Source organism: Apteryx rowi, unplaced genomic scaffold (assembly GCF_003343035.1).
Source record: "Apteryx rowi isolate R43461 unplaced genomic scaffold, aptRow1 scaffold_64, whole genome shotgun sequence".
Classification (NCBI taxonomy): Eukaryota; Metazoa; Chordata; class Aves; order Apterygiformes; family Apterygidae; genus Apteryx; species Apteryx rowi.
This window is the reverse complement of record NW_020450916.1, coordinates 210965-231476: the sequence shown is the minus strand read 5'-3', so window position 1 is coordinate 231476 and position 20512 is coordinate 210965. Positions and strand designations below refer to the sequence as shown.

General features: G+C 38.8%; 1 protein-coding gene across 1 annotated transcript in view; it reads right to left on the bottom strand.

The window, feature by feature from the left end:
- The window catches only part of ALK (ALK receptor tyrosine kinase), a 369344-nt gene that overhangs the window by 208960 nt on the left and 139872 nt on the right, over positions 1-20512 (bottom strand). Inside the window, exon 3 of the mRNA XM_026084463.1 lies at positions 14451-14615. Within this exon, the coding sequence (XP_025940248.1) occupies positions 14451-14615 (165 nt within the window). The remainder of the gene's footprint in view (positions 1-14450; positions 14616-20512) is intronic.

The following is a 20512-nucleotide window of genomic DNA, read 5'->3' as shown; positions in this document are numbered from 1 at the left end:
AATGAAAATTGATTACAAAGTCACAACCCCTCATTAAGGTGCTGTCAATTGGGAAAAAATTCCTCAAAAGCAATTTTTTAAAAGTGATTGTAAAAAGACTCCCATCAATTAAAGAGACATCCGATAATAAAGAAAGTGATAAATTATCTCCTCTTCTCAATGATAGTACTTTTTAGACCAATGGTGGTGGTAGGGGCGAAAATCCTTATGGTCCTTATCTCTTATTTACAATAAATAGAAATTTCATCATCTTGGGACTAGTGACAAGTCATTCTCCTTCTTTAAATACATTATATGATGACCAAAGTGCAGATCTCAGTAGCAGATAAGATATATTATCAAACAGGCAACACTGTCTGTAAACCCAATCCAGCAAAGAGACAAGTCTTGTGTTTCAATCTAGCGAAACACTTAAGCATATGCTCTAGGTATTTGAGTAGTCTTAACAAACACAGAGAAGTTCTTCATAGATTTCATTGTAATACAGTGGACATTGGCACTTTAGTAGGACTGAGCCTTATAGCAGAGTTTTTCCAGTATCAGATATGCTACTATTTCTACCTCATGCAGCCCGTTGCTCCCCTAGTTTTTCCCATCCCTGAGCTACATGCCATTGTTTCAGGTTTTCATTCCGAGAAGAGGAAAAAAGTATATATTTATAACCCTCCACCCCACCCCACCCCCGACATAAATTTCTGGATTGCAAAGAGTTCACAAAATAAAACGTTTCTTCCCTCTTGACCTTTTTTCACAAGCTTGGAATATAGGTTGTCAAACGTATGAGCTCTCCTGTCACTCAAACTTCTGCTGGGGTGAGCCAGGGAAAGAGATGAGGGCTAAATTGTTCATACAGTAACGAAACAGCCTCCTGAATTGCCCAGGTACATTTTGCAGTGTATAAAATCACTCTCCTTTCCAGTCAATCTCAGTGCTGGGTATCTCTACAACACAGAGGTGCTGCTATTCATTCAGCAGGACAGTCTCTGAATTTCCATGAATTCACACTCAGACTGCTGTCTGCAACACCTTAAGTATCATTAGAATTAGACTGAACATAGCTACATAGGAGACCAGAGACGGAAAAGTCTTTGGCTCTCACTCAGCCTGGTCTAATACCAAGTCTGTAGGGGATCAAAGGCAATTAACTGGGTCACACTCAGAAATTTCCTGTGTAGAGGCAAGTCTCACTCCAGCCTTTTTCCACTGTCTCTCATGCCATGCAGGAAGTGCATAACATCAAAATACATACAAGAACTAGTCTCCCTGAAGTATACAGAGGTGGGAAAAAGTGACATAGCATTGTTTCCTTACACTACCACCCAAACTGGCTTCTAAGGTGAAAAAAGCACCGTACCCATGGGGAAAAAAAAAAAAAAAAAGCCAGCCCATGAAAAACTGAGAGCTACTTGAGCACTTTCACAAACAGGCTGATTATGAAGGGGGAACTACATTGCACTGACAAGGCTAGCAAAACGCCAGTTCCTGCTGTCTGTCCCTCTTCATCCAGCAAGCCCAGGATGCTTTCAAAGGAGCACAAGAGGACAATATCCGTTAAAGAGCAGAGAGTGAGCAGGACAAGGGAATAACATAAAATAAAGAACAAAGTATTATGTTTATTTTGTTGGAGTGAAAAAGAAAAGAGTAAATTCTTATCCACTGAAGCTTCTGTAGTTTGTACTGTAAATAGTTGCTTTAGTTACAAAGAAGTGTTCTATAACTCAGCTCCATCCAAAAAGTTTACTTGCTGATAAAAATAGCAAACCAGTTATACAAGTTAATTAATTTTTGCCAATCATTTTGGTCATTCTTCCTGTAACAGGCATTATTAACTTCATACATAGGGTTAGTCTTTGATACCCCACCCTTTTTTTCAGTTTATGGAGGTAATATTAAATAATGCACACGACAATCAGTTCATAGCTCTGATGAAGTACATTTCACCCACAATACACTCCAAGATGCACCATTTTATCCAGGTAGAAAAACTACTGGAAGGAAGTGCTTAAAGGCATTATCTGTAACGTGTCTTTTTAGACGGAGTTAAGTCCCACCTCTTACTTCAGGTATATCCCAGACAAACTCCTTCACGCAAAAATGCTCTTCACCTGAATTTAGTGGTACTTTACACCCAGGTGAGGTCTCGTCAGAGCCCAGTTATTTCAACTAAACCTTGTCACTCACACTGTAATGAAAATATAAGCCAACAATCCTCAAGTGCAGCCCATACTCCAGTACCTTTCTACATTCCCCTTACCTGTACAGACAAACATGTTTACTCCACAAATCAGTGGAAAAGAACCAGCATTGTTTAGCTTCATGCAGCGCTCAGCCGTGACATACATGCTGCAAACATCCCAGCTAAACACTTAAGCAAAGACATCATAGCAATACTGTTGAAAGCAAAATAGCTCTAGTATGACTGCAATATGATCTCTCCTCTGTACAAAGCAAACCTGAATGCTGATCCCCAAAGTTCAACCTGCAGTGAAATACTGCTTTAGTCCTGTCATAGACTCCAGATAAATTGCTGTACAACAATTTTGTTGTGCAACAAAGCAGGAGGTTCAGTATTAACAACACTATTAGCATATTGCCAGAAGCCCAAATCCAATTTTCAAATGGTCCATATTTTAATTTTTAGTTCTTGAGTTTAGAGATTTTCATTATTTTAAGGTAATTAGGAATAATACTGCTGAAACCAAGCACCTCAAATTGTGCAGAAGTTGACATGCAATCTAGCTTTACAATGAAGAAAAATTGCTTGAGCTCCTTGGACAGAAAACACCTACTATTAACCATTTGTTCTTCACCTCGGCCACACAATGAACTGCCTACAGCGAGTCAAGCACTGACTCTGAAAAGTCATGGACTACATTTTCATCATTCCTAGCTTCAAAGCCATTAGAATCATCACTCCCCCCCCCCCCAGGAGTTTTACAGATAATTGGGAACCAGATTTTCTGTTCTCTAGTCTGGTAATCAATTCCTTCAAAAAAACTTATCATTTCAGCCTCCATTCACTCTTGCTCCACAGGTGGGCAATACATCCTACTACAAACCTACATCAGTTTTGACACTTAAATAAATGTCCTTAAAGAAACTTGCTATTAAAACTGTTAGCTGTTGCTGTTCATCCAGATGTTGCCACTGATTTGCAAATGGCTTAACATCTTTACTAAGTAGTATTTTTTTAGACTCTCCCTTTGTTTAATACATACTCCTTTGGCTGGATTAGTAATTGGAGAGGTCATTAATTTAGATGTAAGCCACAGCTTCTGAATTAAGATACATAACATTGTATTTTACTTCAGGATTCTTGCTTTTAATCATTAACTGATCATAAAAAAAGAGGAACTAAATTATCTAAACTATTAAGTCCTCAGGAACTTTGACTTGACAATGACAAGATAACACATTTAATATATTGTCCTTAACCAGCTGGAAAAGGATAAGTAAAGCAACATCTACAGAGTTAAAATGGTTTTGCAATACTTTGAAATTAGACAGTGGGGCTACCAAAATAGTCTTTTTTTTCCAGCCTAAGAAAGTTCAGTATGGAAAATTCCAAGTCCTGTGTGTCACAGCAAACTTCCAGTTGTAATGAAGTGACCTTGTTGACATGCATGATCAACTCAGGCGGGCAAAGCCTGCCCTATCCATAGCTGGCAGCCTGAAAAGCTGTAATTTGTTAAGGCAGTCGGACATAAACCACCCTCTGCCTCCTCCCCACACATTTCTACCCCTTAGGGAAAATCTCTGAGAGTAGAATGAAAGCTGCATCATAATGCTGTTTCAACACAGCCTCTTATTTCTACAATGGTCTGAATCAACACCTTGAAACTAGAACATCCTTGAACCTTCAGCTGTTCAAAAAAAAAAAAATCATAGTTTTGCAGCTTAGGCTTTTCTCTGATAAATGAAATTTCTGTAACAGGTGAAAAGAAGTTGTGATCTAACCTTTATTACGCTGTTGATGCGCCTTGCAAGGCTCCAAATCACTGCCAGAGATTATCTGGGGTAGGCAGCAAAATGCTTCCCTTCGTTGCCTGACCTTTCCACTTCTCCACTGGAGGCATGTGAAAACAGCAAGATAACCCACGCTAAAAGCAGCATACAAAGCAAGTTATTGTTGCTCTGTCCACCATCAGGTTTATTTGCTTAACACAGGCAACGGCAAGCAATAAACCTTCTGGTTCTGCAGTCTGAATACTTCTTTCAATCTGGAGAAGTCTACTATCACCTTATTTACTCATGTGTATGCCAGATAATTTAGAAGGACAATCTCTCACATAAGAGTTGGAAGATCTGCTCTTGGCCATAGAACAGGAAGAAGGAAAAAAAAAAAGTAGAACAATGGCTAAAAGCCCATTATTAAATTCCCTGAATTCTTAAGCAAATGCCATTTTGAATTAATCGGTGCTAGCTTCTCTCATCTCTGTTATGACACCCAAGTATTCAGTTTAGCAAAAACGACTTTCATCTAGGGTTGCAAGTGATATGCTATTAAAAGGATTTTAAAAAACAATGTTTTCCTCATTTTAACAAAAGACAGTCACTCATATTTACCTTCTTTTAAATTCCTTTTATGGAGGGAAGGTAAAAGATAAAGGTCAAGCATTTCTAGTTTGGTTGCATCTGATGGACAAGACAGACTGGGGCATTGGGACTATATGGACTAAGGGGACTAAAGAAAGAGATTTCTTTACAGAGAGAGAGATGCATAATACAATTGACCACACAGAAAGGCAATGTGGCTGAACATAGGAATGGGGTCTATGAATGGAGATCCCAAATCAAAAACAGGATATTGTATCATGCATCCCAACAGATTTACAATGTAACATGGGAGAGTCATATTGTATTGCTCCCCTAAGCATACAGTCCCTGAGCCAAGCATGACTGCAGACTAGAAGAATATTCCTCTAAGTTTGCTTCCTTCTCCTGCTCTTGCAGTACGGCCAGTCTCCTGGTTTTACATTAACACCATCTGCTTAATCAGCATGCTCTCAAAACAGGCAAACAAAGAAGTCAGATGAAATGTCAGGGATAGCTTCTAACTCATAATTGAATGGATGATTATTCATTATAATCTATGAAAGGTGCTTGGGGCACCCTAGCATGCACATTGCATGGTATTAAGAAAAATGAATCTTAAAAGGTACAAAAAAGAATTTTCACTCAAGATCTTACCTTTAACACTTTCATTGGTTACTTTCAGTACAATAAAATAAGCATGACCTGTTTAGGTTGCTATTAGATAAAACCTTAGAACTGTATAGTTATGCTTACTGATCCCCCTCCCCTTTAAAGTAAAGATAAATGAAACTGGTCAGCTCTAACATAAAAATACTCATGAGTAAAATTTAGCCTCTGAAGTCATGTCTAGAGGACTATTTCTTGCAACCCTCTGAAGCAGTACATTGTATTATGTCTTTCCAATGATAAGATATTATGCAAGCATCAGTATCAACATATCCTATACAGATTTGCATCCAAACAACTCAAATTTCATCAGAAAACGAAGGACTGATACTAAGCACTGAAACAGGCAAAATGGATCTTTTCTTTCTTTACCCAAATCTATCTAGATTAGGCAAAACAGTCAAACTGTACTTGGGTTAACTTTGCCCCAAGATCCTGAGCGAATCATGATCTTTTCTCTATCACAGTTCCAAATTAATCATCTATTACTTCTGGTTAATTTGTTGGGCTATGTCCTTGGCAAGAGTCACAGCAGTAAAACATGTTAGCTTTCAGAGTTCTGCAACAGAAACATTATCATTGCTGCTAAGAACAATAGTGAAAACATTCTAATTCTTGTCAATTTGCTAATAACATGCTCTCACAAAACAGGTCTGTAGGAAGTCCCCCATGATGATGTCTGTTTATTTGAAGTGGAGGTCAACTTCATGCCAAACTTCACTGGAGTGAAGTGGAGTGGAGGTCAACTTCATGTCAAAACTCCAGCAGAGCAGGCATTCTAATTATCAGTACTTGTTAAGGTGTGTGAGATATGACAAGTCTGACAGAGCTAGGAACACACCTCACCTTGGGCTATTACTTTAACCACACTGTGCCCCAGTTTCTCATTGATGACAGGAGAAACCATTCTCCGAGCTCTTCAAAACTTTAGGAAGTGCCTAATGTGGAAGAGTGTTTTCAGAGTCTCACAGATAAGGTGATAAATAAGCACAGGTTATTGTAATGATTAGTAATGGATATAATTAGACCATGCTTGGTAAGGAGTGACAATACACAGCCAACTGGCTACAAGGCTTATACAGTGTCTTGCTGATGTTCCTTTATCATACCTTCCATTTTCATGTATAGAGGTATGGGTTTTAGCTGTCATTGGCATGGCAAAAAAAAAAAAAAAAGCAAAAAGTAGAGGTAGCTGGCAGAGTAGGAAAAGATTAATTTATTCATTCACTGAATGTTATCTGCATAAATCTGTGAGTTTTCTATATTTGAAAAGTGCAATTAAAATAATTATAAAAGAAAGCATGTGTGAATGCACATAAGCACTTCGGATAAAGGACACTGCCTCTACATCACAGGAGAAAAAAGAATCTCTGAATGTGTATTAATCTAGTAGCCTTTTCCTATAAAAAGGTCAAACAGCCAAGAGCAAGATATGCTTCCTTCCAGCTGTCCTTTCAACATGCCTCTCATCTTGCCAAGGAGAAAGGACCTCTAAGAGTGAGAAAGAGTCCATTTTACAATCCATCTATTCTTCACTGCCTATGCCTTTTCTGAATATACTTCCTGAAGTACATTAGTCACAGGTATGCAGCAATTCATTAGGGCATACCAACAGCTGATGCACACTGAAATCAATTTTTGTTTTTCACTTTGTGGAGCAGAATGTTTCATGATGAGTTGAAAGCAAGTCTTCATTGTACTAAGGAATGAACAAACAAGATTTCCAAAATCAACAAATCCACATGCCCATCCGTAGTTCGTATAAAAACATACCTACTCTACAAACAAATACACTGGCCTACAGTGAGACAATAATTTGCCTCTTTAGAGCAGGGTCATTAAAGAGAAATAATGTTGCAATAACAAAGCACAAATGTAGTACTAATGAGAAGAGCAAGCTGCAAAATTCTAGGAACATCTGGTCTACTTCTTGTGCTGACAGTGTGTGACCTGGAATCTGACCATCATAAAAGGCTACAATTTTTTCTTCACAGCCCAGCGGGCTCTGGAAGCAAGTTTATTTTGTTTTTAGCTTATAAATGTTGCATAAATTCCTGTGGGTCTGTATTGTAATACTTGATATGCATATGTTGCCAAGTTGAGTATCAAAATTTAAATCTCAAGTAGAGCAGCCAGAACTATTCACTATAAATAACATTTTCAATTAAAAAAAACTGTTTACAAAGAACTTGATAGTGATCCCTATAAATCTCTTATTTGCAACAGGATTGATGAACAATTTTTGCCTATGGGTTGTTTCCAGGTTTCACTTCATTCTTCCACTATTTCACTTGCAGTTTGTGGCTGATCTTTTAACTCACACAGTAATTATTTTCGCTGATTCAGTGGCTAAATCTTAAGCAGAATAATAACTAACATAAAAATGAATCCCATTTGGACTAAACAGAAGCATGAAAGCACACAAATCTTCATCGGATACCTGTATTTTATCTGAATACTTATAAATAATAAAACTAGCATGCTTCATATCACAGCAATATCACTTTAAGGACTATTCAACCATCTGGATTGAATCTTTGCACATTAGGGTGATCTACACTACTTTCTAACAGTAGAAGGAGGGATGCAATACACATCCAGGTCCAGAAGTTCTTTGTCAAAATTTGCAACATGCAAAAAGAATGTTTTTCTTCCAAAAAAATAAAAATTCTCCTGATAAAACAGTTTTGTTTCATCTTCAGCCCTACCCCTGCAAAACCTCAAACAACATGTATTGATTTACTAAAGAAAAAAAGTTTAAGAAATACTCTGATATTTTGCTTAAAAGATAAACAAGATACCTCACCTCTATAAGATCAATGCATATCCTGAAACCAGTCTTAAGTATTAATGTAAAGGGAAGACTTGTCCACCTAGCATGAGCCCAGCTACTCTGTTTACTCTTTACTCTTTCCCTGGTAAACAGTTATCTTTTCCAGATAGAAATTCTATTTCAATTTTCAGTAGAATTACAGGTGTTAGAAGTGTATCTTCTGCTTAAGAGTTCTACAAGGAAAAAAAAATTCTCAGCTACTTGCAAGCTCCCATTGATTTATACTCTACTGTTCTGTTAATAAAGTGATAATCTGAAACAAAATATTATTTATTATCTTATATTATCTGCCTCATGCTTCTCTGTCTGAGGAATCATAAATTAAAGTCAACAGCCATTTTATAATCCTACAGTTCATTATCTCCCATTTCCTAATATCCTCATTGCCTTAGCCTTGCTCTATTTCTTTAGTAATATTTAGAAAAATCAAAACCACATTAACACCATCTGCAGATACTTCTTGTTTTAGAACTTACATAGAGCTTTGCAACTAATAAATGGCTGGTTATGACACTGTCCTCATTCATCTGGCACTTCCCCTGCCATCCTTGATTAAAGTTTAATCTACATTTTCCATTGTGGAGTTATCTCAATTGGCGTTCCATTTGCAGGGTGGCCTACTACTTTTTGGATTCTTATTTGAAATGGCGGTCACACCTCCTCAACCTATTTCTTCATCTGAAATTTTTATCAAGTTTCTGCATATTTTTGTGGCCCTGAGACTTTCAGATAACAGGGGCTGCAATTCACTTATTTTATCTAGTATCACAAGGCTTAGAAGAAGAGCAGGCAAGCAGCTTGAATCACCAGAGACAAAAGTGGTCAGGCCYCTAATCCTTCACATTTAAAACTGAATTTGTAATTGGAAAAAGATCACATTGACATTTAATCAAGCACAGATCTGGATCTATTTTACATGTACTTGTTTTGGGTCCAGCTGCTGCTGGTCCTTCCTCCTCAAATACACAAGATAAACTTTATACTAGTGTTTTCTATCCTCCACTTGTAAAATCTGTCTCAGGAGCAAATCATGGTTGTGCTCTGAGATCAGGGACAACAATTACTGTCCTCCACGAGCCCACGGGCAACACAACACGGCTGACAGGAAGCAGAGCAAGCGTCTCCCTTGAAGGAGGACCACACGAGCACTGTGACAAGGCAGCACTAGGGATGAATTCTGGAAGTGCACGCTTTCTAATTGATGTTAAACCACCTGCTGCTCAGAACTGTCTCCTAATGGTCCCCATAGTACAAAAAAACCTGGGTTGGAATCAGGAGCTCAAATGCACATCATTTATGGCTGGTTTGACCCATCTCAACTTTACCAGAGAGGCAAATGACTCTTTCAGTTGGGTATGACAAACACACACGGGCACACAGCTGCAAAGTGAAACTTCTTTGGTCTACAAACTCTGTCATTCTAACCACAAGCTTTTCTGCCTAAACTGCCTCCTTAGAAAATACCACCACAGTTGCAAGATCTTCAATTCCTAATATTTCATTAGGACAGACCACAGAACATTTTCTGGTATAATATATTATGAAGTATCATAAATAATTAAAAATTAATCACACTTGTCAAAATAAATAAATGCATTCAATGATGCAGTGTGCCTGAATTTTTTATAGCATCTATTTGCTTATTCATGAATTAAAAGAAAAGAAGTCTAGTAATCCACAATGGATTGCCTACTGATTACAGCACATACAGGCCTGATTCAGATCCCAGCAGTGGAGGTTTTTCTGTCAATCTTTAGCACATCAGTGGAATTTTACCATAAAAAAGCTCTGATCCTGCAAAAAGTTACATAAGCATGACTTCAAAAACATTAGTAGCTACAACAGATCTTCATGCATCCTGTAGGGCCTGGCTGGCAGATACACTGCTGATTTTATCACCCACTGGTCCACTTAGAGGAAGAGGAGATACAGGAATGGAGGAGAATGAAGCATTTTAGCACAAAATTTGCTAAGAAAAACCCTAAGAAATATCTTGATAGACTCCCTTCTATAGATTTTTATAAACAGACAATCCTGCAGTTCTTGACAACAAACACCCAATATTTTTGCATAACAAATGATTCAATACCATTCACAAGGCTTTAATGGAATAGCAAGCAACATTTGGTGCTTAAATAGCACCTTTATTCTCTGAATCCTCAAATTGTTCTGAAAAGCTTAGTGACTTTTCTCTCCCCCCCCCCCCAAAAAAAAGGGGGTGCGGGGAGAGGAGGGGGCAATGAACAACCCTGCTAGCACAGACCGAAGATCCATCAAACTTCTGGCTCTGAAAACGGACAGGTGTAGATACATAGGGAATAATATATTATCAGGGAAAGCAAACAGTAGTACTTCCCCAGCATATTCCCCTAGCATTCAAGGATCTGTAGCTCACAGACTTTATGAGCCAGAAAAGGTATTTTGAGAATTTAATAGCTCTCACGTTATTTTTCTTCCCTGCACATGTCCATCACTTTGTGCACCCATAAAAAGTTTTAGCACCAACAATGCCCTCTGTGAAAAGGTTCCACAGTTTTACTCTTTTTACATACTGAAGCATCTCCTTTTATCTTTGTTTTGAACCTGACACCTACTAATTTCATCTCATACACTCCAGTTCTTTATGAGAAGAGATGAAGAATATTCATTCTGTACTCATCTTCTCTGTGCTTTATAACATCTTGCGATTTTATAAACCTCTACCATGCACTCCTTTAGTTGTCTCTTCCAGACAGAGTAGCTCTAGTCAATTTAACTGCTCCTAAAATGAGAACCATTCTATACCTTTAATCATCCTTTCCATTTTTTTTAAATTTTCCCAACTGTATTAAATGCTTCTTGAAGTATGGGAACCAGAACAGAATGCTGTATTCTAGATACAGTTGCCCCACAGGTTTATACAATAGAATAATTATTGTTGTTTTATTTTCTATTCCATTCCCAATAATTCCTAACATTACATTTATTTTGTGACTGCTACTGAGTTGATGTTGTCACAGCTCTATTCTAACTCCCAAATCAGCTTGACTGAATAAAATCAGCTCAGAATCCATCTTTATATATGCCAAATTCATATTGTTTCTCCCACCACCACAACCAAATCATCTATGCTAAATTTCATCTGCCAGTTATGCAGTTAAGCATCCTTTTTCAATTCTTTGCAAATCAGACCTCCTCTCCTCTACCCTGAATAATTTAATATCAGACTTTGCCACCTCACCATCTATCCCTATTTAGAAGATCAATGACCTGTGTGACTCCCCACTCTGAACACAGCAAGTGAGCAGAGTACTCAGATGTGACTGTAACCAAACACAGAAATATCTAAAACTGGCTTTTCCTCTAGGCAGTTCAATCCATGTTAATTTACTCTGATTCCAAGAGACTAAGCCTGTATCATATGGGTGGGGAGAGAAGGACACGACACAAAAACAAACAACAGAAGTTCTCYCAACATCTCTCTTTGAGAGACTGACCAATGATTTCCTACTCAACCTTTTACATAAAGGAAACACAATGAATCATATCTAAGGCATTTGTCTCTTCAATGTCTTGACATAACTTGATAGCCAAGTGACAAGGATGAGCTAAACCATCTCAAAATCTAGTTATGCTATCTGTTTATCTCGGTGCATTACTGTCTGCAAAGGAGATGAAATGAGATTGAGATAATTGGAAGCACAATTTGCAGGGAACAGTGGGGGTTGGAATTACTGTGCTTAATTATTTCAGATTGAAGCAGACCACACAACTATCTGTGCCAAGCAGCTGTAATTAAAGTGATTTAAAATAGAAAGATGCTAGCTCCAAGTGTTGATTTTTCAAATGAATCTTTACATGCACAGGAGTTAGTCATCTGTGAGCCACAGACCTGCAGGTCTTCTGAGGGGCATAAGAGAAAATTACCATTGACTATGTCCAATATGCCTGATAATTTAAAAAAAGAGAAACACCCATGCAATACAAATACAAATCCACCAAACATATGTGCCACTTGTGATTTGCCAGAAGCTAGCAGAATACAAGCTTCAGCCTTGATCGCCTATACTCCAGAAAAAAAATTTGGGGTTTAGAAATGGAATTTTAAGCCAACAGCAATTGAAATCATCAACCAATACCACCCTTGCTTCTGGACTACAGGGCCAGCCAATAGGCCTCCCCTTCATCTGCTTTAATGAACATATAAAACTGACTGAGTACAGACAAAAATAGAACTTTTCCAAAGAGAATCTGAAAGAAACACAAATTGACGATATGAAGCGCTGCAGTAATCCAGTTGGGCTCTTCACCTGCAACGGGGAGCATTAAAATCTCATGCAGTCCCAGTCTGAGCCAACCAGTGGCTTCAGCCTCAGCTCCCTGCATTCTCACAGGCAAGTTTTCTACTCACTGCGGCAGCCTGCACCTTCCATACCACCATTACAACAGTTTCTTTGAAACTGGCATATTCCTGCAGAGAGCTTCTCATTTGCTTTTATTTCACAACCACCTTGCCAAACATTTCCTAAACAGATTTATTTCCTCACTGGTTTTCCCCATTTCTTCCACTCCAGAAAGTGATGGCTACTCTTTTCAAACCAATTCAAAACAAACGTTTTAATTCCTAAATTTCATTAGCAGCCAACTTGCACAAGAATTTAAGTAGAAGGAAACCTTTATATATTTTAATACTTTCTCAGCAAGAACACTTTCTGATTTATCCCAAAACTTCTCTTAACTGTATCTTTTTTTATAGCAAGTAATTTATTGTGTGCATACATGTTCTTCAATGGGAAAATTAGAAGATATTTGTATGCATCACAAACATGGTCCATCTGCTTTAAGCACAACACATCTCACCAAAATGAGTGAATCTGCTTATGTATCAGTGCTGAAGCAATCAGCCCTAAAAGTTTATTTATAATGGATAGTTGGAGAAAAGTAGATAGTAGATAGATATAGATGAGAAAGCAGAATGCATGAACATGAATGAAAGCTGCACTGAAACTTTTCCTCAGTATTTGCCTGAATGTAAGAACTGTTATAAGCAGTCAAACTGCAGGTCTGCAAAGTCAAATGCCATCTCTGATGCTGGCCAGTAAGAGAGGGGTCTTTTTGCTTGTAGCGTTCTTTAAAAGGCTTCTTGAGCCAGCGACTACAGACAGACCATTGCATTAAATAGCCAGTGATGAATGTATTCTGCAAGAATTCATCCAAACCTTCTTTAAACTTATGCATACATCTGATCTCCATAACATTAAGTCAGGTATCTTATTGTCACAGTTTATTCAGGTACTACATGAAAAATACCTCCTCTTGCTTGTTCTTTACCTACCACCTGGTAAATTCATGGCTGTTTCCTGTTCTTTACTACACATTTTTACAGACCTCTAAGAGCTACCACCACACGCACATGAAAGTATTGCTGCCTGTTTAGTTTCTCTTTCTGTGAAAACCGTTCCTTATTTCCGATAATCTTTGTTGTCCTTCCCTATACCTCTTAGTTCCTCTTAGTCCCTTTGCCTGGAAAAGGCTTTTAGCCCTAACTCCCTTTTTCCCTTTTGTAGCTTCATTTTCATCAACACCACTCAACTTCTTACAGGAAGAGTCTTCATGCAGATGTTACCAACAGCAGGAAGGATGTTAGGGAGTTTTCTGCCTTCCCAGGATTAGGATAGTACAAACACATCTAACAATCTTTTTTTTTTTTTTTTTTTTTTTTTAAATCACTTATGGAATATGCTTCTGCTTACAGACACGATCACAAGCAGGAAAAAGAATCCCAGCAAACCAACTTTTCTTCCAAGGAAAAGGAAAAGAACATTACATTTCCATCTTTTCATGCTTCTTCTTTAAAGATAGCATTGTTTTTCTTATATTAAGGGCGAAACCTATCATTCATTTTCTCACCAAAGGGAAAATGTAAGCCATGGACACAAGGAAATTGTCTAAACTAGTTTGCAAATAAGCAAGCAGCAAGCAGCACTTAGAGCAAAGTTAAAGCTCCAGACTCAATGGTTTTATTCATTTTATGCAAATCTTCCATGCACAAAATGACCTTAAATGGATCATAATGCTCTCATGCTTTAAAATTACTCAGGGTGAGGTAAAGCTGAATTCATCAACAGTTATTCCAAGAGCTTTTGAGGAAGGCAGTATACGTCAAAATTACTATTCTCATCCAAATACTGCCCATGGCACAGGTCAGCTTGATTCTGATTTTATACAAGACTACTTTTGGTATTTTCTTCCTATATATTTGATGCAGATTGTCTTTAGACAAAAAACAGATACTTCATATGCAGTGACTCCTCTTGTTTTGCACACTGTTTGCATTCATTATTTGCTGGAACAAAAGGATTGTAGCTGTATTTTAGAGGACATGGTTTTTTACAATCACTACATTGAAGGCATTGCATAGCTGTATTCATTTTACCTTTTGGAGTATCCTCAGAGTGATCTCTTTCTGGTCCATCTGGGATGTTTAGCTGTGAAATCTCTTCTGCATTCGCTCTAAGCCAGGCCCTGTTGTGGTTTGCCTGATCTTTTGACAAAAGGGAATATTCCAGCTCACAAGGAGATTCAAAATTGCAGTCAAATACTAGAAAAGAAAAACAGACATAGAACATACCAGGTTAATTAAGTTCAGCTTTCTCTGTGCTGGAAGGTGTTTACCAACACCCACACACACGTATATATTTTTTAATGAGCCAGGACTTGTTTTCTTCTGCAATGAGGTAGAGACATATGGGGGAAGCCCATAAATAGGCAAGAATTTGTTCAGAATGGACCACGCTGAAAGGTTCATTATGGAGACAGTGGCAGATCAAGAGGAAGGCCCAACAGCCAGCCATTTCCCTTCTGGTTAGATATAAGGGCAGCACAGGCTAAAGCAGGGAAAGTCATCACCTAGACAGATCGGAAATAGCTTAGTCAGTTGATAAAATGAAATCTCTTCTGGGATGCAGGTTCAAATTCGACCAGGACCATCACAGTACCAAGGCTACTAACTAACTTTATAGTCATTCTGGCCATATTGTAGATACTGGTAGCCTTAGGGATTATACCCTATGAAGTAACCTTTTGACCCCCTGGGTTTGATACACTTCAGTGCAGTAGTTGAAGCTTTATCTGCTACTGCAAATCTTAGCCTCCAGGCTTTACAGCCAGCATCTATCTACAACACAGATACTTCTTTATGAGATGTTTCCCTTTTAGAAACCAATTACCCTGCTGGTGCAACTATGCTTCTTTTCTCTGTGTACAACTTACTATCATGCCATAATTCAAGTTGCTTAATACAACATCCAGTGATAACCAGCACAGATTTTATTTTAATCATCATTGCTAAGTTTTTCTTGAGCAGAAGGTATATGTTTGCTTCTACCACCACAGTCAGCACTTAACACAATACTCACTAAAGGAAAGAAACTATTTCCGAACTAGCCCAATGTGAAAAGGCCGGGTCCTTTCATAAAAGGCAATAAAAAATTCCAACTATTCTTTGGAGATTTTCAATAACATCTGCTGCCCTGCCACAGGTATGCAAGTAGGATGAATAGTCTGAATTGCCATTAGTGAGATTATCTAAGACTTTTTTTTTTTTAACTCCAATTATATTCTCTATTAAACATCTAATTTCTTCTCAGTGTGCACAGATTTATGCAGTTCAGCCTATCCTCCAGGTGATATAACATCTTTTAATCTCAAGGTTAATACTTTTGCCCTCTTTCTATACTTTTTCAACTAATTCACCTTTTTAATAGCAATACATTTGATTTTCTTACTCAGGTGTTTTATCATTCTCTCAGCATTTTAATTTTTTCATAACACCATGAAAAACATATAATGTAAGGAATCCATATCTACCACAAACAGCAGTAACAAGGATTGTACATATCTCGTTCACTCTGAATGCATAGGTCGCTACCCTTTTCAGGCCTCTGTATTATCAACATAAATTCATGATACCATGAAGCAGACTTGAATAGAGACAGCAAGGAACAGTGCACATATTCATACGATCCAGTTTACTGCAATATTGTATCCAAAGTTCAGACCACTTATCTCTACTCCCTTACTTGTTTTTCTAAAAAGAAAAACAAACCCAACATTTTTTAATCCATAAAGTATAAGAGCCCACTAAACCTTGTACCAGCGCACAAACATACACAAGAACACACAAACACTGAACTACACGTTACTGAAAACATACCATCACTACTGACTAGTTCACTTAATGGGGAACACACTGACTAGTATATACTTTAAGGTACTGTCAAAAAACAAGAAAGAAAGAAAAAACCCACAGCTCATGCAAGACTACTCTGACAGGACCCACAGAACTACAGAAGGGGAAGCCCAGGCCAAGGAAGGCATCAGGCATGTGCAACCATTTCGCATTAGCTGACTTCATTCTTTGCGGGCTTCTCCTCAAGCAGTCTTACACATTTTAATGACCTGTCAAGTGGTCACCACTCGCTTCCACTCTTCCACCATCCAACCACTGTCAACAGAAGCCTGTGCTTTCTCTTACCCCTCTGCTGCCAAGCAGAGCAGCACTTCAGAGACATCTAGCAGGCTGTCTCATTTTCCTCCTCCAATCCTTATTCCTCCCCTATTACAGTGCCTACAAGAACTCAATAGATAGCTCAGCTCCCTCATTTTGTTTCAATTTCCAGAGAGTTGTCAATTGGTTGTGGAGCGTTTAACACAGTAGGCCTCTGACCTACAACTGGGACAACTTATTTGAGGTACGTGACCAAAAAATAGTCAGCACATTCAGTGCTATGAACCCTACAAGCAACTAACACCTCTGCCTGAAGGGGGAAAGTAAAGGAGAGGGGCAAGTAGCAATACCATTTCCTTCCCTTGAACAGCTACAGAGAAGTGGACAAGATCTAACGTGCCTGTAGCAATCAAGCTGAACAGCCTTTAAAACAGGTCATTCCTTGGAAAAAGAAGAGACTACTTGGTTCATACACCTTAGAGTGTCTGCAATTCAATGAAGACATACTTGCACCTATTTACAAAACTTGACAGTCCTGGCAACCCTCTCCCTACATTACCAGAAAACATGCATTCTTCATAAGCTCCTATTCAAATTAATCTCATACCAGGCCCAAATTTTGGTACAGTGCAATTACCTATTCAGCACAAAGAAATGATGAAAAAGAAATGCTATCTTATGCAACACAGCAAAGCCTACACAGAGTCCGTTCTTCCAAGCCTAATGTCAGCTTCCTAACCCCAAGTTTTCCTTGTTTTACAGTGTTCTTCACTATAGATAATGTAATATACTTTAAATAAAAAAGCTTATATATATATWTWTTTTTTTTCCTCACTGATAAGCAGTTCTTGGTGAGGTAGCTGCTGCAAGACCAAATAAACCACATTTGCAAATACAGAACCTTTACAATGTTTGAATTACTACCACAAATCACCTGTCAAATTTTAATGCCTTTACAACAGGTCTTTCTCCTTACTTTCTGACTTTTGTCTTAATATGTTTAAGTCTGACACCAAATTTTTTTTTTTTTCTGCCTGGCTAAGCACACAAAGAAGTGGCCGTTTGCCTTTGGAAGCTGAATAACAGCCATTCTTGTCCTTTTTAAAAAACAGCAGACACTGCAGGAAAGGCAATTAAATGTAACGCAACTTTTAGCGATTAATTTTTTAAGCTACTACCAATACAAATTGACTAGATAGAGAGCTTTAGGATTTGGATAGTGTGCCTAGTCAGTAAGATTCCCCCCCCCCCCCAATGAGATGTCACACGAAGATTTATATCCAGCGTATACATTTGTGCAACAGCTATATTGACATTATAGATCCTGAAGATTCTATAGGAATTTAAGTTCCAGCAAACTGAAAAGTCTCTTTTTAAATATATTGCAAAAACACAGGATTCATTGCCCAACAATTTTTTGCATCTGCAACCATTAGACACTGAAGAAACAGAACACAATAATTTATTAGAAGTGTATTTCATAATCATTATGCTTTTAAAGAGGAAACAAAACATGATGCTTACAATCAAATAAAGGTAAACACCTGTTCAAGAAAGGCAGTAGACATCAATCCACTTTTTGGTATGTAAGAAGATACAGGATACCAACCATAAACTGAAATGTAAATTAAGCCATCATCTGATTGAAAAGACAGTGGAATCTGTATATATCTGATGATTATGAGTCTTGTGAGTGCTTCAATTTATTTATTTTTAATCAAAGTAGATGTCAACAATAATTTGTGCATAAACAACTAAAATATCTGGCAGTTACATCTGTTTCAATTAAACTGATTCAAGTTTTCTAATAAGTAAAAGATCAAAAATAGTAGTATAAATAATACTAGATCCCCAGAACACAGTAATTTGCAGGAAATATCCTTTTACATTGCTACAGGTCAGATTACTGATCAGTTGCTTTTTGGATCAGCTTAGATCACTTGTTTAAATACATCTCACTGAAAAATACCTTCTGGCATTTGAAAATACAATGTCCATTCTTTTTAAGAAACTACTGATTCTCCTTTCTTCAGTTGCCCAATAATAGATTGTTTGTTTTAAACCAAGTCTCCTTTCACCCACAAAAAGCGTATCAGTCAATAATTTCCTCATACACCGTTCTTCTCTAGCTCTACATGTTTCTGTTTGTCTTCAAAGAGTCCTTTTCACCTCTGGTCTCTTGGTTCTCACAGATCCCTCTTTCTGCATCACCCTCAGCAGATGACCCTTTTGAAAAGGTGTGGCAAGGTGCAGGTCTTTCCTTCCCTCACAGGAACAGAGAGGCAGTGTGTAGAGGCTCTCTGTTCTCAGAGGACCAGCTTAAGCAATATGCCTCTGAACTGGCACCTGATCAGCTTAAACTTGGCTAATTTGCTCTACATGTACAGATACAAGCACACAACTTAGAGGTCACTTACATGGATCAAAGTGGAACCACAACCTTCCTCAAGAACACACCTCCTCCAGTGGCAACAATCACAGCAGCAGTGTAGAAATGGATAAAAAGTTCTTGCACAGAATGTCTCTTTGTATACAAATATTGACAGGTATTCCTTGTGGAGAAGATATAATTTAAATTGTATAGTAGAGAAGTGCGCTGCTGAGTGAGCTTTGAGACCTCCATCAATACCCACTAACCTCTATTATACTCATGTTATAAGGCCTATAAGCTTTTAATTTATGACAGGGAAATGACAAATTGATTTTCCAGTTATTAATCTTAGGGAAAGAGCCAGTTCCTGAAGCTTTCCCCATTTCCTCTGGGTAAAAAGGGCATAGGGCATTCAGTCTACAGGTCTGGCTACTTATTAGGCCCTTCTGAAATTCTGTCCAATACTTTGGGGGACACCTGTGGGGTAATGTAAGGAAGCCTGCAGTGATAACTATTTTTCCCAGAAAATGGAGCATGAACAAGAGACTCCGTGCTCTCTGGCTGTCAATTCAGTAAACTGCAGAACACCAAGGAAGAACTCCTGGAAGAAGGCACATTAAATATAGGTCAGGCCCATGGAAGCGAGCACTGCCCCATTAGCATGAAGAAGCTGTGAAACTCCTTGCAAATTAAGCCCTAATGCCACCTTTCCGCTGCGTGGCAGGAGATACAGCAGCAATCTGAAATTAGCAAACCCATCACAGGACAGAAGAGATCGGAAAACCATGCAAAAATGCAGGGGAGGAGAAGAAAGGATGTCAGCAGTCAGGCAAATTAAAGAGGTAAAATAATTGCAGGGTTTAACGATTGTTCCTGCAGAGACAGAAAATGTAAAAAGACATTTTCACCTATTTCTTTCCATTGCTGGGCACCAAGAAAGAACAAAATGGCACACTACAAAGGACAGCAAAACACACACATCCCAACTGGGCACCAGCAGCCTTACTACCCCTAGCAGATGTCTGCTTGTCAGTAACAGCCTGGTCTTTGGGCTGCACCCTCTGGAGCTGACAAACTTGCGAGAAGCAACATGTTTTTAAGAGACGAGGTCAGGAATTAGGAAAGAAATCAAGGAACCCCAGGGTACAGCAACACGCTGTGCAGCCTGAGGATTCATACAGCCTGACATGCCTTGCTTGCCTGTGCGTGAAGAGGAGACTGGCTGAGCAGCTGGACAGCAAATCAATCCCTTTCCCCACCACGAGGTTCCAGGCTGTGCTCATCAGGGACTTTGTTTTAATTTAAAACTACTTAGTGCAAATTAGCTTATCGCTCTGCATCCTTCCTCCACACCAGCACGTCTTCACCTGCTCTCCCCCGACCTTGAGTTTGCTGACAGGAATTTCTCTCCGCCCTCACGCGAGGACCCTTACAGCAGGCGCAGCGCACGAGGCCCGGCCGTTACCCCGCCCTCCGCCCCGACCGTTAGGGCAGGCGCAGCGCACGAGGCGCGGCCGCTACCACCCCCGACCGTTAGGGCAAGAGCGAGGCGCAGCCGTTACCGCCGCGCCCCCTCCCCGGCCGCTAACGGCACCGAGCGGCGCCCACTCCCGGACCC